The 17,381-nt window shown below is 35.1% G+C and overlaps 2 protein-coding genes across 2 annotated transcripts; both read left to right on the forward strand.

The window, feature by feature from the left end:
- Positions 1-651: 651 nt before the first annotated feature.
- Positions 652-8,414, forward strand: LOC132171091 (branched-chain amino acid aminotransferase 2, chloroplastic). Its single transcript, XM_059582315.2, has 10 exons — positions 652-842; positions 961-1,040; positions 1,513-1,687; positions 4,030-4,206; positions 4,298-4,429; positions 5,016-5,114; positions 5,747-5,863; positions 6,209-6,304; positions 7,223-7,335; positions 8,124-8,414. The coding sequence occupies exons 1-10, from the start codon at positions 711-713 to the stop codon at positions 8,239-8,241; spliced, it is 1,239 nt and encodes a 412-aa protein (XP_059438298.2). The 5' UTR covers positions 652-710; the 3' UTR covers positions 8,242-8,414.
- Positions 8,415-14,439: 6,025 nt separating this feature from the next.
- On the forward strand, positions 14,440-15,720 carry LOC132172282 (uncharacterized). Its single transcript, XM_059583755.1, has 3 exons — positions 14,440-14,629; positions 14,729-14,858; positions 14,934-15,720. Exons 1-3 carry the CDS (start codon positions 14,494-14,496, stop codon positions 15,622-15,624), a joined length of 957 nt encoding a protein of 318 aa, XP_059439738.1. The 5' UTR covers positions 14,440-14,493; the 3' UTR covers positions 15,625-15,720.
- The last annotated feature ends 1,661 nt before the right edge of the window (positions 15,721-17,381 follow it).

The raw sequence follows: 17,381 nt of genomic DNA on the forward strand, positions 1-17,381 counted from the left end.
TCACTAAAAGGAGCAACTGTAGGACCATCCAAATCTGATAAGAGGTGAATTTCAAAAAAAAAAAAAAAAAAAAAATCTGATAGAGGTGGGCGTGCAAAGCTTATTCAAGCAAGTTAACGAACATAACAGCCTATGGTTCTCATAATGGTTCGGAGGGATTAAACTGTTTATTGATAAGGATTAAGGATTTCCATGAGAGCGTTAACTCGGTCAGAGTCTTGATCCACCCAGGGATGGCATTATCCTTTTGTCCTGTACGGCAATCTTTCAATTGGGCTTCCCAGCATGGAGTAGAGATTTTTTAATACGTTTTATATTGTAGCCGACTTCTTACGTCGCTGCAATAGCTTTCAGTCAAACCTTTTGTTAGAGGGATTAATTTAATTTAACCATCTAATTAAAATGTCGTACATCAATCAAATTTTTCAGTTTTGGTAGTCTAGTTTGTATCCACGTTAGACTCTATTAAAATCGATTAACCGTCATATTCACAAAATTGAAATAAAATAAAATAAAAAGATACAAACAGTTATATTTTTGGAAACAGATCAAGGATTATTCACGCGCGTAGATTCCGGTCTAGGTTATTAAGTAAGACTCTGAATGGGAGAGCATTAGTCAGTGTTGCGTGCGTGGAGTTCCACACACAGAGAGAGAGAGAGAGAGAGAGAGAGAGACGCGCACACAGAGAGAGGGAGAGAGATAGCAGAATGGAGAGAAGCGCCGTCTTGGCAGGGCTTCAGCCAAATCAACTACTAAGCGCCTCCCGGCGCAACCCCTCCACTCCTCTCCCTTCCTTCCCCTTCGCCGTCAAACCACGTTCCTCGCCGTCATCTCTCAAGGTATTATTGTTGCATATTTCATTTCCTCTTCATTTTCACTCTCAATTTCGAATCATTCGCTGCTTGATTTTATCTTAAATGATTTTGATTTTCGGTTCACTGTGAAAATTGTTTTCAGCTGCAGAAGCAGTTTCCTCTTGGTGCTCTTCGAGCGGCTTCTCCCTCTAGGCTTGATGCCGTTTTGTCTGAAACTTACAGGTTTGTATATTGTTTTTGTTGATTCATTATTTACTTTTGATTTGGACATCATGATTATTTAATTTCAAAACTGAATCACGATTCTCGGGTTGTATTGTTCTGAAAACAAAGTTAATCTCTGGATTAATTTGGCCATTTAAGTTTTCATGTGATGTTCTAGTTTCTGAGTTTTCGGCCTTTTTAAATATAATTTAACAAATAGATGCACTCTTGCATAGTAACGGTGGTTTAGTGTGTAATGGGCTTAATCTTTTCATCTTGACAGGACGTGATAGGCCATCCTGTGAGCACACACACACACACACACGAGTTATCTTGCAACCCATAAGGTAGATTCACATTAGCTACATCGCCTATCTCTCTGGATCTCGCTCTTTGTCTATGAGGAAGAACATAATGGTTAAACATGTATACTGCATTCCGGATAGACTTGTTTTTGGTCATTGACATGCTTTTTGTTGAACAATGGCAGTGAAACAACCGAATTAGCTGACATTGACTGGGACAGCCTTGGCTTTTCATTTCTTCCTACTGATTATATGTACACCATGAAATGTGCTCGAGGTGGTGAATTCTCTAAAGGTGAATTACAGCGTTTTGGGAACATTGAAATGAACCCATCAGCAGGAGTCTTGAATTATGGGCAGGTTAGATTTTAAACCTTCATATGCTGTTCCAATCCCTCTACACATGGGCATCAGCGTTCCATAATCAGTTATTTTCTAATTTTTGTGTTTTTGGATTTTTGTTTTTTCTTTTCCATATAAAGGGGTTTTCTCATATACTTCATGTGTACTAGAATTGTGCCCTCTGCACTTTTAATGAGATTGAATTACTTATAAAAAATATTGTATTAGTTCCAGAATTTAGTGTAACTAGTAATGCAAACATTGACTGGAATTTTGAAATTTGTGTTAATTTTTGTTTGACTTGCTCTAAGTTTGTATGAGGTACACAATCATTTAAATGTAATTTGGTTTTTGTTGTTTGATAGTCTGGTATTTGGGGCCATTTTCTTTGGTCCTTTGAATGTTGATTGTAGAACTTTAATGTCACTGGTATTTGGGGTGCATTTCTCTTCAATTTACATGCATGTATGTAACGATGCATACTTGCTCTTTATCCACATTTAAAAATTTAGTTAGGGAATTTTACCAATGGTTTCTTAAAATATTAAGTGGCGTTTGATTTGACGAATCCAATATGTTCTTTGATATTCAGATTCTTGGGAATGTGATGCTTGAGAATTTGAATATTGGGGATGTAGTGATACACTGATACCCCACATTTGATTTGAAAAGAAATCAATAAGATTTTTGAGATTATGAATCTCTAATGCTTGTGTTATTACTAGAAATTCTGAAAGAATTACTTTTTCCCCAAAAATGTCCCTGTTCGAGATGTGTTGCTTTTCTTTTTGGGCTTATCCAAAATATATGGGAATTTCCAAACATATTACCTTTAAATTTGAACCCACATTTTTTAATTCACCAAAGGCCATTTTAGGAAGATGGTTATGTTTATTTTGTTTCATTAAAATGCTCGTTATTTGCTCACTTCTATCTATTTTTGGATGGAGTAGTATTTATTTTTGCTTAAAAATATTAATAATATTATTTTCAATAAACTTAAAATCAAACTAGGACAAAGAAAAAGATAATAATAGCATTACATAAACTCAAACACAAAAGGCTAAAACATAGCGTAAACACCTAGCGTTGTTCAACCTTTCAATATTATAACAATACCATTTAAAAAAACACACATAGTTCATAAACTAGAGATCTTAGCCAAATATTACATATACATTGGTTCTCCCAACATCTCGAGGACCTGCATCCAATGGATTGAATGCAACCTAAATCCTCATGCATTTTTTTAGTGGAATTCACATGCATATTCTTATCCCTAAATCCTCCCTTCAGATGGGTGAATGCCTTCATTATTTCATTTAGCCTTATAACTAGGTACGGATATAACATAGTAATAATGAGTTGACAAATAGCTTAATAGAAATTAAGATTTGTTTACATAGCATAAAAGAAAAAAAGAGAAAAAAAGAAATTGAAATTTAACAAATAATATAGTAAGTCTTTCATTAGAAAAACACATGTATATATGCATGCTCCCACCATCAATCCTACTCCACAGATAGTACTGTCTTTACTATTTTTATGCTTGCATTCTCCATACCCCAAAAAGAAACAATCATCAATTCTTCTCTCTTTCTCTGCCACTCAACCAGTGCAAAAACCAGAAATTGAAAATATAAAAAAAACCCAAAGGTAAATCTATAGAAAGAAGCAACAAAATGTAGAAGAGAGCTTGTAATCACACTGATAGAGAAAATAGGATGCGTTACTATGGATTGAGTCCAAAACCCGGAAGCGAATCCACTTCTTCGACTCCCTATCACACAACTCATATAATAGATTCACCAAAAGTTAAAAGGGGCCAGAGTTTGATTTTCTGATGAGCTAACTGAAATCCAGCAATCGAAGTCGTTAAAGGGATTGCCAGGTTGAGGTTTCAGGTGGGGGTTGCTAGTGGCAGTGCTTGTCTTTGATGGGTGTGAGGGAGAGAGAGGAGTGGTCAGATTTTGGGGAGAGAGAAGTGGCCTGGTGAGGAAGAGAGTGAGGAGGAGAGATTGTCTGGGAATCCTAGAGGGGTTCTAGAACTTGTAAATATGATCCATATGGGACACCACCTTATGGGAATCCTAGAGAGTGAGATTGATTCCAGAATTCAAAGGAAGTCAAACTTGAACTGAAAGAATTGAAAGAAGAGGGGATTACAGGAGTTTGAATTATACTACTGAATGAAGATTTTGATAATTCCAATCTTGGACTAGCTAGATAGACATCAAATTCATGGACACTTTGTGTGTGTGTGTGTGTGTATGCATATCAATGGAGGCTTTATCATGGTTTGTCCTTAGGATCGTACTTATTTTCCTTTTATATGGCTTTTTATTTTATTGTGTCTCTAGGGATTATTTGAAGGCTTGAAAGCCTACAGGAAAGAAGATGGTAATATTCTACTGTTTCGTCCCGAGGAAAATGCACTGCGGATGAGGTCGGGTGCAGAGCGGATGTGCATGCCATCACCAACAGTTGAACAGTTTGTGGAAGCTGTAAAGGCTACTGTTTTAGCAAACAGACGTTGGGTAGCATACCTGAATAATCTTGCAGTATAGCCTTTTTGTTAGTGATTGGCAGTACATGTCAGATTGGTAAATCTTTTTTGTCTCGTTTCAGGTTCCACCTCCAGGTAAAGGTTCCTTATACATCAGGCCATTGCTAATGGGGAGTGGAGCTGTTCTTGGTCTTGCACCTGCTCCAGAGTATACCTTTCTGATTTATGTCTCACCTGTTGGAAACTATTTTAAGGTTTTTAATCTTCCCTTGCATATTGATATCCATTCTATATTGTTGCCACTTTAAATATGATGTCTTAACCCCTTTTTTTAAGTATCTTTGCAATTATCTGCTTTTGGGATGCATAATGCTGTAAAGATGTACCATGACTTAAATGTTCTTTATTTTTTTTCCTCATGAACTATTGGCTTATTTCTGCTCTGAAATATTCTCAAATGGTGCTAGCATCAAATGTTAGCCAGGCTGTTCCATTTCTCTGTTTTTGTTAAAACAGAACTATGGAGTTGAAGAGGCTTCTCATTTTAGCTTTGGATTTGAAATATGGTGATTATTATTTTTAGCACTTTTTGGAAACTAGGGGCCTGCTTCATTTGAAATATTGTAGTAGTACTTTGCTTTATTTTTTGTGCATGGTTTTCTTTCTTTATTTATCTTGGGCTTCATATTCAATCTTTTCTTTTTGTTTAGAAATGTTATCATTTGTTTCTTGATTACTCCATCCTGGTATCTCTTTTGTATTTTGTTTTGTGTCGATGGTTTTGGTGCATTCCTGTACTGCAGTTATTGAGTGTAATATGTTTTATATGTTTGATGCCAGGAAGGTGTGGCACCAATACATCTGGTTGTTGAACATGAACTGCACCGTGCAACTCCTGGTGGTACTGGAGGTGTAAAGACCATTGGAAACTATGCTGCAGTAAGTTGACCATGCAAGTGCTTGTTTAGTTCGTATATGCTTGTATCTGTGCTGAGACTTTTTGTTTTGTTTTTATTTTATTTTATTTTAATTTTTAATTTTTATCTCACCAAAGTTTATATGGTTGCATGCTTTCAGCACTATTTTCTGTAATTTCATAATTTGTCAAGGCCATTGAATTCTACCTCAATTGGTACCTTCCCCTTACAAGAACAAGATGAAAAGGGAGGTCGTTGATTCATGACCCATGGGGTGCATGTGTAACTTTCCAAAAAGAAAAAGGAAATTATGATACATCTAGGATCCAAAAGCAGTATTTGTAAATTTAGTTCTTATATGATTTTTTATTTTTTTATTTATTTTTTATTTTATGTGCGATAATTCTGGTTGAAAGCTATAATTTGTCTAAGAGGGCTTCATTGTGCTTAGGAATGGGCCAATGAAAATTGCAGGTTCTTTTTTCCTTTCAATTTGAGAATTTTGACCTGACTAAACACTGTACAAGCCATCTCCCAATGTTTTGGTTGAATTAATTAATTACCCTTTACGAGCCATTACTTATCTGATTTGTGAAGCTCAGGCAATTTGGAGCAAGTGAATTATCTCTTTTATCAATAAAAAAATATTTGTAGGTTCTGAAGGCGCAATCTGCTGCAAAAGCCAAAGGCTACTCGGATGTGCTGTACCTTGATTGTGTCAACAAAAGATATCTGGAGGAGGTTTCCTCTTGCAACATTTTTGTTGTAAAGGTATGATGATTAATGACTACGCTGGGCTTTAGTGTAGCTATTACCTTTTGTAATTATGATCTGTGTCATTGCTGATTGATGAGGAAAAGAAAGAGGAATCATTGAATATCATTTCAAAGATCAATGCTGATTGATGGGGAAAAGTAAGAAGAATCATTGAATATCACTTCTTATTTGCAGAAATTTGCATCTATCTTATCTGATTTTCGTGAAACATGCACCCTAATGGATAGAAAAGCAACTGCAAGGCTAATCATAATGCTTCAAGGCATCTGAACTGTGTAGAAGAAGCATGTCATTTGAGGTGGCCACAGCTGAAATATTCTCATTTTTATGTTCTTGTAGGATAATGTTATCTTCACACCTGCGATAAAAGGGACTATTCTACCTGGCATTACTCGAAAGAGTATAATTGATGTTGCTCGTAGCCAAGGGTTTCAGGTACTTATTTAATATCTTGGACACCGTTGATGAGCGTTTGATACTAGAGATATAACTTACTCATTTTTCGTTTGTTATTGAGCCTGTCTACATTCTTTACTAACTGGATCTGCCAATATGAAAAAAAAAAAAAAAAAAACAACCTACAATTGATTTTTTTTATTCCAAAGATTGTGGCTCTCAAATATGTGTTCATGCAGACAATATTTACTTGGGCCAGAAAGTCATCTTTATGAATGACGTATTCTATAGTGTTTCCAATCTAATCATGTCTTTTCCTTTCCCTGCTCATCTCCTTGGTATATCACTTTAGGTGGAGTGTTATGCTCTCTCTTAGTAATCGAGGCTTGCTGAGGTGAAAAGTATCTAGGGTGACAAATCCACTTTTTTCAATATCCAAGTTGAGCTGGGATAACTTTGATTATAGTGCCTCTTTCTGATCCAATAAGCATGTTTACATGCTTCCATATAGAGAGGAAGCCCTGATAATAGACCTTATTTCACACACTGACATTATGACATTTGCTCCACCTGTCTGCACTGTGATTTTTTTTCTGGTTTCCCCTGAAATCTTGTTTTCATTTTACGAGATAATTATTTTCTTCCCAACCCATCTTTATCAGATTCCAGTGCCTAGTACAAGGTAGTCATCTGGTTTGTCGTAGAGAGGAAAACCTCCAATTTGTGAATTATTGTCCCTTGTCTATCCATACTGGTGGAATAATATAATGCGAACTTCACTTGGACCTCTAGGAGGGATATCTTAATTAGTTTTTAGTTGTCATTGCTGGTTACATAACTTACAAATCATTGATATTTCTTTAAATCCTGAATGTGTTGCACTTGCATCAGTCTTTTAGTTCCACAGTATGTAGCTTTTCTCCACCTACCCGATTACTACTGTAAAATAACTTGCAGGTTGAGGAACGTCATGTGGCAGTAGATGAATTGCTTGATGCTGATGAAGTTTTTTGTACGGGAACAGCTGTGGTTGTATCACCTGTGGGCAGCATCACTTATATGGGTAAAAGGTACTAATATATAAAATAAACGATTGACCCCCATATTTCACAAATTATAGTCCTAATCATAGTTTGGTCTCACTAATAATTAAAATGAACAATGATTTCATTCTCATATGAGCTTGTGCTAATAACAACATATGGTGGAACTAACAAACTTATTGATGAAGTATGTCATACAGATGTAAATTCCAAAAAACATGATGCTTATTGTAACATGATCAAATCAATGGTTGAGAAATGGTGAATATTATTCTACAGCCTAACTTTTTGGAGTCATTTGTCAATGTATGCTTTAAACTTGTCAAGCTGGAAATTTAGATTAGTGGCTGTAGAGGCTAATGCAAATGGAATTCTTTTTGACTAGTCATAACACAACTTAAATATGGATCTACAGTGACACATATCAGTAGGCATTTGCTCTAGCGACATCAGATAATCAATTCGTGCTGTTTGTTTTTGGGAAGTCACTGAATTTTTCAAATTTTTATGCAACATGGGTTGAACCTCTGGTGAACTCTGCAGCCTTAAGTTTTGGCTACTTGGCGCTCACTACATGAATCCCTTGGCTGTTTTGCTCTCTGGCTCATGTCATTTGCCGCTATGCCTTTTCTTACTGCATTAAGTTTGTTTGGCATTTTTTTGTACTTATAGTTACTTGCCTTAAACTTGAATCAAATTACTCTGTTTCATATTGTTGCTCAAGTAGGAGCATCCATTTTACTTTTAAGAACTATGAATTAAATGGCTGTAAAGTGAAACAAATGGCACTTAATTGTAGTCTTTTCTTTTTGCAGGGTGTCTTATAGAGATGGTGGTGTTGGTGTTGTGTCACAACAACTCTACTCTGTGCTTACCAGACTGCAGATGGGACTTATAGAAGACAAGATGGATTGGACTGTTGAACTAAGGTAGGTATTTTCAAATAAACATATCTAGTTTGTAACGTCTTTAGAGGCAAGAAATTGTCAAGTTTGCTTTGGTATCTAGTGATCTTTAAAAGTTTTGCACGATGGAGTTATTTCTAAGTTAATGTGTGTTCGTGACTACTGAAAGAGACAGAAAATTGTATTCATCCGATTCGCTTACATGCAGTGTTTTTTTTCCTCTCCCTATTCTGCCCTGAAGCATATGAAACAAATGAAAAATAAGTTAAAAGACACTTTTTGAGCCTTATAAAATATTGGACTAACGCTGACTCATTTGGGGTGTTTCTCGTTTGTAAGATAAGATGTTCATAATCCTTAGTAAAGTAAAAAGCATCTTGTTATTCGATGTCATGAGAGCAAAGGCTATAATTTGCAATTTTCTTATTTTTGAAGCTAGCTTAGCTTCTTAAAAAGATGCGCTGTGTTAGTCTTGCGACTTCTAGTGTCAACAGACTCTTGAACCATTCACATCCCGCTCTTTAGCTAAAATTTAGTTAAAATAAAACCTTTTTTTTTAAAATAAAATAAAATAAAATAATTTTAGTCACCCACTTTTTAAAAGCACTTTTATCGATTCAATATTTTAGCTATTTACTTTAACTATTTTATTTAAAATATATTTTTTTATTATCACTATTTCCAAAAAGGAGAAATAATTGGGTTGTTTTGTTTTGTTAAATAGTTGTTTAAAAAAAATGCATTTAGGCTAACCCATGTGAATGCTTACGAACCTTTTGCAACCCTCGGGCATCTGGAGAGCATGCTCCATTATTTTATTTTTGTTGTGGCTGACGTTAAAGAAAAATACCAATTACAGCGATGTATGTTAATAGGTTTATTTTATTTATTTATTTTTTTAAATGTTGATCATAGCGTGGGCCTTAAGTATCACACCAGCCCAACGCCTTCTCTCCATCACCACAACACGCATTTGATCGATTTTTCTTGGCTATACTGATGAAGATCGTCGTGATAATGCATCCCTTTATTGGAAAACATGGGATAAGAAAAGTTCTTCATGTGCCCACTGGACCAAGCTTGCGCCTAACAAGGAGATCTGGAGGTCGTGGCTTGCCTCTTTTATCAAAAGCCAAGGGCTTACCCAAGAACAGTTAAGAAGAGAAGATCAGAAAGTTAGAAGTATTCTAGGGACTACTCTTTCTTATTCTCTGGACCATAACTACGAGATTACTAGGTTAGTACCCAAAACGGTTTGCAAAAAATAGCTTAAGAGTGAGAAACTAAGAGAAATTAATCTGTATTTTCGTGGGTAGGTGCTCAGGAATATGTTCATCATGTCAAGCAGAGCCATAACCAAAATGGCAAAAGCAAGAAAGTTGTAGATTTAAACCATAACTACAAAGTTTTGTTTGCGGAGGGGGAGGCAAACAATACATAACAAGGTTAGTAGTCAAAAGTGTTTGCCAAAAACTGCCCATTCACCGTACGCATGAAATTATGTCATTTAATTACGGACGTGGTGGAGAAGCTAGGACAGACGTGGTCGTGATGCCATGATGTATATATAACAATATGATACCACTCTTTACACTGTTAAATATAAAAATAAAATAAAATTTTAACTATAAAATGGAACATCAATCCCACTTGTAACCCCACGTTTGGGTATATATATTATCTCTGGCAAACGAGAGGTTTTATGGTGCTTTTTGAGAAATAGTTCATTTCCCGTTGTAATTTTGTTATAGGACCCATTTTGGTTACTAAGCCCACTTTTAATTGGGCCAGGCTTATTTGAAATGAATGTAGTGGGAAAGTTGTATGTCCTTTGAATGCTTTACTAAGAACCTATTTGAGATTGCGTTTGAAAAATAGAGCTTTTAAGTCAAAAAGAGCTTCTGGGCAAAAAACTTCATTTTTAAACTTTTGCCAAAAGTGTTTTTTTGGCAATTTTTAGGTCTTTTGAATCCTTAAACAGGCTTTTTGAGTGTTAAAAGCACTTTTAAGCCTCTCAAACGCAATCCCAAACAGGCCTTAAATATCCGCTCGAAGTTGGTTCGAGTATGTACGTCTAATGCAAAATAATTTGAACAATCTTCTAATTTTGGCAACAAACTAATTCCATTCCTTCCGAGTTCTTTATAAGCTCGTATAATTGTTATAAGAAGGTTATAATCGTGTGAAGATAGCAATTTTTGAGTTCAATAACAATTGAATTTTCATTATCAACCTGTGTGTTGTTTAACAAATTGAAAAACATTACTTTTCGATCAATCATTTTTATCGCTTTCCGTCCTATTACGGTATTACCTTAATGTATCAATATAATTTTAAAACAGAATCGTCAAAATCTTTATCTCCTTTTGGCTTGTCTTTGTTCTTTGACCTTTCACCTTGTTTCACACATTTCTAGAATCAGCGAAAGGAAGAAGAAACCGCGTGGCTGACTTAACTTTAGAGAATAATAAACGCATATATATATTAAGATGATAATAAAGGCTCAATCACTTTCTTCTTAGAAACGATTTGGTTTCGGTCAATTATGGGAATGCTTTTTTCTTTCGGTCACAAAGCATGAGAGCATACTCATGCTTAGGGTACACAACTACTTTTCCCACATAATTGAGTGTACAAACTCATTTTTCATACATCATTTCAATTCCCCCACCCCAAACAATATTCTTAAACATACATCTTTTTTTTTTTGTTGGTATTTTTCTACGTGATTTGTTAAGGATGCCCACATAAACCTTCTCTTTTTAACTATCAAGATAGCTGTAAAATGTGACAATTATGTGCAAACAACATGACCAATAACGAGCATTATTTATTCTTTCTTCCTTATCTGAGAAGCAGATTGAGCATTATTTCAGTTTTAAGTATTTTTATCCTGGTCCAACTCCCTTAGCAACAAGAAAGGACGTAGTCTCTGACGTTAATTCTTTGGTGATCTTATTAAAATATATATATATGTTTCTAGATGTTCTGAAATTTTCAACACGATTATGTCTTTTCACCCCTGCAGTGTCGCGCATGTTTTCAGCACAAGAAGGTTTTCTGCTCCGATTGAGTTGATAGTTTGATGAAGCCCATGGTTTGACATCACAGATTTAATTCTTGATTACCGTACAATAAAAACAAATAATAATAATAATAGAAGGATCGATATGGTGGTTGGGGTTGTGAGAAGGCGAGAGAGATGGAGTGACGGAGAGGCAACAAGCAGAAAGGCAAAGAAAGGTAACTGCAGGGCAAGGAGAGGCAAAAACCTGTCTTGCGACAGATTAGTCAACCACGTCGGTCCTTATATGTACTGTGAGGAGTAGAATACTTGGTGAATGAAAAATATTGTCGAACTTTGTTTTCTTTTGTGAAACAGTACTAGCATGCTTCATATATATGTTGCCGACAGTTCTTGAACGAACGTCCATTTTCCACACATGATTTAAAATGCATTTCCTTCAATCTTTTAAATGTCTTTGCTCCCTTGTACTGATTAATGTAAAGCCCATGGCCCGTTAGGCTTAGGTTATTGGACAGAAGGACGAGCTGCTTATCTACAAGTACCATGATGTGCGATACTTTTAAAAATCGAAGGGTCTGTTTGATTTCGCGTTAAACCATATCTGCCTGTAAAAGATTTAACCCAAACTTTTAATTTGCTTGCCAGTCTAACAAATCCTTTTCCATAGTGGGGTGTTTGACTAGTACTCTCAATCACCCTTAATTATTTGATTTCTCTTCCAATAATAATTTTTTATTAGGTTCAAGATAGGGGATTTATGGGTAAGTTGTAGCATATTTTTCCATATGGGCGGCTAGGGTAATTAGGCTAGGGTTTAATTTAAATTTCTTTCCTTTTAAAGAGCAAAATCTAGAGTAAAATAAAGTTTGAGAAATTCTATTTAATATTCATTCAAAAGCTGACGTGACATGCTTAGAATCTGTTTGAGATTTCGTTTGAGAAATAGAGTTTTTAAGTCAAAAAGAGCTTTTGGGTAAAAGCTTCATTTTTAAGCTTTTGCCAAAAGTGTCTTTTGACAATTCTTTGACTTTTTAGATTCTTAAAAGCGTTTTTAATTTTTTTTTATCAAACAAGTACTTTTTTCTTTAAACGGACTTTTTGAGTGTTAAAAATACTTTTATCTCAACGCAATCCCAAGCAAGCCATTCATTAACTCTTGGATTAATCATTGTTAAAAGAAAAAAAATCCAATAATTAATTTGGACATTTTTAAAATTCAAGGCAACCTAAAAATCCTGAAGGCTAAGGGTAGTTCCGCCCTTAACTAGGCCTACAAATTACCAAGCTTAGGATTAGGTAAGTTACACTCAAAAAAGTGAAAGCAGCTTGAGAAAAAAAGTGGGCATGAGCTGTAATTAGGACACCCTTCCAAAGACTTTCAAAGTGAGAAGCAAATAAGCAAAAGGAAGGAAAAAACACACAATTCTTGGAGAAGAGAGAGACAGAGAGAGCATGGCCTACCAAGAAGACCATTTCCTTCCATCCGTGTTTGAAAAGTTGTGTACTGCTTTCTCCCGCTTACTTTGTCTACTTTTATAACCAAATATAAAAAACGCAGTGAAAAATATGTGGAAGACAAATCTAAGCACTGAAAAAAAAAATCAACAACCATTAATATAGAATGCCAGCTTTGACTTTTACACATATATTCACCCAAGATTCAAGTCAGCCTCTGCATTTTTCTTTGAACGTTCATACCACTTTAGTTATATATATATATATTTTTTTATTATTATTATCTTTTCCCAATAAGTAATTTGTGATTATTATGAAATCTCAACAAACAGACAAAAAAGGTCTAATTTTGTGACGTGATTGACGTGACACTGGGTTTCTCGTTCTTGATTGCTACTGGCAAACTCATACGTTGCATATATCTTCGATCATGTCTTTTATTTATTTATATGATTTTGGGTCCCAAATGACATGTGTGATTAGCATAATTGGTTACACCCATAAGCCTTTTGCCTTGAAGGAGCAATCTATAGTTGAAACTTCAACTAGGCCATGCCTTGCTTATATATATACTATTTGTTAATTATCTAAAAGCCCTCTATTATTGTTGCTGTAATTTGAAACTTTCTGCAATAATTCATTTTTAATTTGGCGATACATTCAAGCCATCCAGCGCTACACTCCCTTTAATATCACGGTGCCCATTTGGTAACCTACCATAACGAAAAAATCTCTCATCATTCCCCACGATTGCAATACGTACTAATTGACCCAGCCAGCAGCCTCTTAATTATGATCAGAAGGTTCACCTTCGTTGTTACAACTTTGAAGTGGCATCTCGAGACTACTCATGGATCATAATGGTTCATGATTGATAAGACTAAGACATGCGACAACTTAACATATATATATATATATATAAAAGGAATAATATTAAGTATCATCTTTTTATTTTTTTTAAATTTTTTTAAAGTTGATGTGACTTTCAAAATCACCATTTGATTAAAATTTAAATATGATTCATCTAAAATTTAATGGTGATTTTAAAAGTCACATCATCTTTAGGAGGATAAAAAAATGATACTTAGCATTACTCTTAGACAATATTGTTATATATATTTTAATTATCACAAACTATATCTGGCAAAAATATAGTACTAAATATATTTCTTTGCTAATTAATCAATTTTCTCTCTACTTGTGGGTTTAATTTGAGAGCCGTTTCTTAGTAGGACACTGATGATGATATCATAATATTCTCTACAGAAATGCTAGAGGCATGTCTGAGGAACCATTCAACTAGAGGTGATGTATGATATCTAGCTTAACGTTGTAGCCGGGTCCACTTATAGAACTATCATGATCGTCAGAGAAGAAATTAGGCTGTAGCAGATCACCTTGATAAGGGAGGAGAGAGAGTCAGTCAAGGAGGATGGCGGACATATGTTATAGCTAGCTAGATTCTGGATGATTATGAAAGACAAATGAGAAAAACCCTGGTCTCCTATTCTGGCATTTCCAATTTTTATTTTTTATTTTTATTATCATTATTATTTTATTCATAAAGGTTCATCTTTTCCATTACCCTTTTTGAAATCCTGTGACCACTTCCATGTCTGCCCTCCTCCAGCCATTATAGTCTCCCTCTTCTCTCTCTCTCTCTCTCTATTATATATATATATATATATATATTACATTATCATCATTATCATTATCATTATCACTATCATCTAGGGGCTAATAATAAAGGGATTTGAAGATTACTTTAGAACCTCTCATTTACAAAGAAAAACAAACATGGGGAGAGCTCCTTGCTGTGACAAAGCAAACGTCAAGAAAGGACCATGGTCGCCCGAGGAAGATGCCACACTCAAGTCTTACATCGAGCAGCATGGCACTGGCGGCAACTGGATTGCCTTGCCCCAGAAGATAGGTATATATATTATTTTTTCACCCCTCTCTTTTTGTAAATTCAAATTCAAATTTGCATATTTATCATCATGCCTTGTCTTTTCTTGTTGATGATGATCAGGCCTTAAGAGATGCGGGAAGAGCTGCCGCCTTAGATGGCTGAATTATCTCCGCCCAAACATTAAGCACGGGGGGTTTTCAGAGGAAGAAGATAACATTATTTGTAGCCTCTATATAAGTATTGGAAGCAGGTAATTATTAATTACTCTTATAACCCTTTTCTCTGCAAGAAATTCATCTACATACTCACGAGTATATATATATAGGTGGTCCATCATCGCAGGGCAATTACCAGGGAGAACTGATAACGATATAAAAAACTACTGGAACACAAGGCTGAAGAAGAAGCTCCTTGGGAAGCAGCGGAAAGAGCAACAGGCTCAGGCGGCGACTCGGCGAGGCAACAGCCTAATTAAGCAAGAGATGAAGAGAGAGAGCTGTGAGGCGTTTATGGCTCCAGCTGTCATGAACCAGATCAGCCCGTACTGGCCTACAGATCCGGAAGAAGCAAATCTTAGGGGTTTGCTGATGAAACTTGCACAGCAGCCAAACACTAACTTTCAATACCCCATTAATATTATTTCCTCGCCACAAGATCAACTATATGTGAACTCGATGAGTAGTAGTATGCTTACTAATTCTTCGGCAGCCATGAATTCTATTCAATTGCCAAACATGTTTCCGGGGCTTGAAAATCTCCCAAGCGAGCTTTGTGAATTGGGATATGATCACAACCCACAACAAATTGATGGGTTGGAAGAGTTTTATGGAATGGCCGACATCGTCAATGCTAGCACCGGCACGACTAGCTCCGGCGAAAGCACCGGCTGGGGAGATATAAGTTCTTTAGTTTATCCTCCTTTGGTTTCTGACTATGAAGGTTGCCAACAAGGATTGCCGCAGCCGCCACAGGATTCTGCTTTTCAAGATTTGAGCTACTTTGTGCCGCCGCAATAGTAGAACTTTCACATGGGTGGTGTAAATTTGTACCGGTAGAAAATTTTCTGTCAGATTTTCAGAAGAAAAAAGGAAACCCAAATGAATTCACTCAGAGAATTGTTTGTTCTGCACTTGCACTTTCTCATATATGGTTAATTGGTTATATATATATATATATATATATATAATTCTTCTCTCCTGCGATCTCTTTGAGTGCAGTACTCATGTTTAGATTTGTCTGGGCGTTGACTGGTCTCCTCTCTCGATGAGTAGTGTTTGATGAACTTTATCGTTTATTTCTTAATTACGAACTTAAAAAGCTACTTTTTTTTTTTTTTTTCTTCCAACACATTGGTTGAATTGTGTCTTTCACAAAGCGCCCCTGAATCCTCCATGAAAAGGAAGTAAAGTTGGAAAGGTGCTTTGACGTTTTGGCCATCACTTGCTCGGATTTAGCAAGTAGGGCATCAAAATGTGGCTGCTTTCTTTTATTTCTTTCTTCATGTCTGCTCTAACAATCACAGCAGTGAAAGCACATCTTATCTGTCCATTTCATGTAGTTCCAACTAGAAAGAAGAAAACTGTAAGTTGCCTGCAACTTTCTATATTATATGGGTCTTTGCGGTGGATAGATCATGGAAACGTATTTCGTTAAATATGCAAAAGAAGAGCAGAGGGGGAGAGAGAAATAGAACATAGGAGAAAATCTACTTTACCCTCATGAAGTTTTAGGAGTTTTTTAATTTGAACCACAAAGTTTAAAAATTGGCTATGTACCCCTTAATGTTTCAAAGTCTTTCAATTTAAACATTTCGTTACTAATTTTCGTTAAATTGGACTGAAATTTTTTTTTTTTTAAAAAAAAAGCCTAAGGGTAATTATGTAATTTCATAGATTTCCGTCCAATTTGACGGAAATTAGTAACAGAATGTTTAAATTGAAAATTTTTTAAACATTAGGAGGTACATTGCCAATTTTTAAATTTTAGGGTTCAAATTGAAAAACTCCTGAAATTTCATGGGGTAAAGTAGATTTTTCCCTAAAACATAACAATTTTGGAGTTGTTCAGTCTTAGAAGTCTATGTACACTATTAGCTAGCTAGGCTCCATATATAGGGCATAGGCTACATTTTGATTTTATTGATGACTTTTTTTTTTTTTTAATACAATTGTGTTATATAGTCTATTTACAGAAAAATGTGGTAGGTAATTAAGGTAGCCTAGAAAAAGTATATAACAAAATCCTAGAAATTTGATTATATATATATATATATATATAGAGAGAGAGAGAGAGAGAGAGAGAGCTTAACATAAAAAATATCCTAAAGATTCTAAGACAAAATTCAATCATTCAAATCAATATGTTTATCTTATTTTGCCTTTAATCAGGGTTATCTATTTGTCACTTGTTTACCAGAAGTATATGTCACTGCCAATATAATCATAGAATCTTAACATCGTGGATCAAATAGCATCATATTAATGTTCAAAATCACATATTTAAGTGGTAATTTAACATGATATCAGCATCAAAGTCCTAAATTCAAACATTAATCTACTGTATGTTAAGAATAATCCTCTATTAACCAATGATCAACAACAACAATCATCTCTATCCAAGGAAATACAAGATAAAATGATAAATCTTTCACAACAAATTCAAACACAAATAAAAAGATATGTTGACCGGATTAGATATAGAAGATAAAACCAAATATGTTTCAAGTTGTATTGATTGATTTTGATGTAACAAACACTTGGCCTCTCACTCGATT

Source organism: Corylus avellana, chromosome 1 (genome assembly GCF_965113065.1).
Source record: "Corylus avellana chromosome 1, dhCorAvel1.hap1.2, whole genome shotgun sequence".
NCBI lineage: Eukaryota > Viridiplantae > Streptophyta > Magnoliopsida > Fagales > Betulaceae > Corylus > Corylus avellana.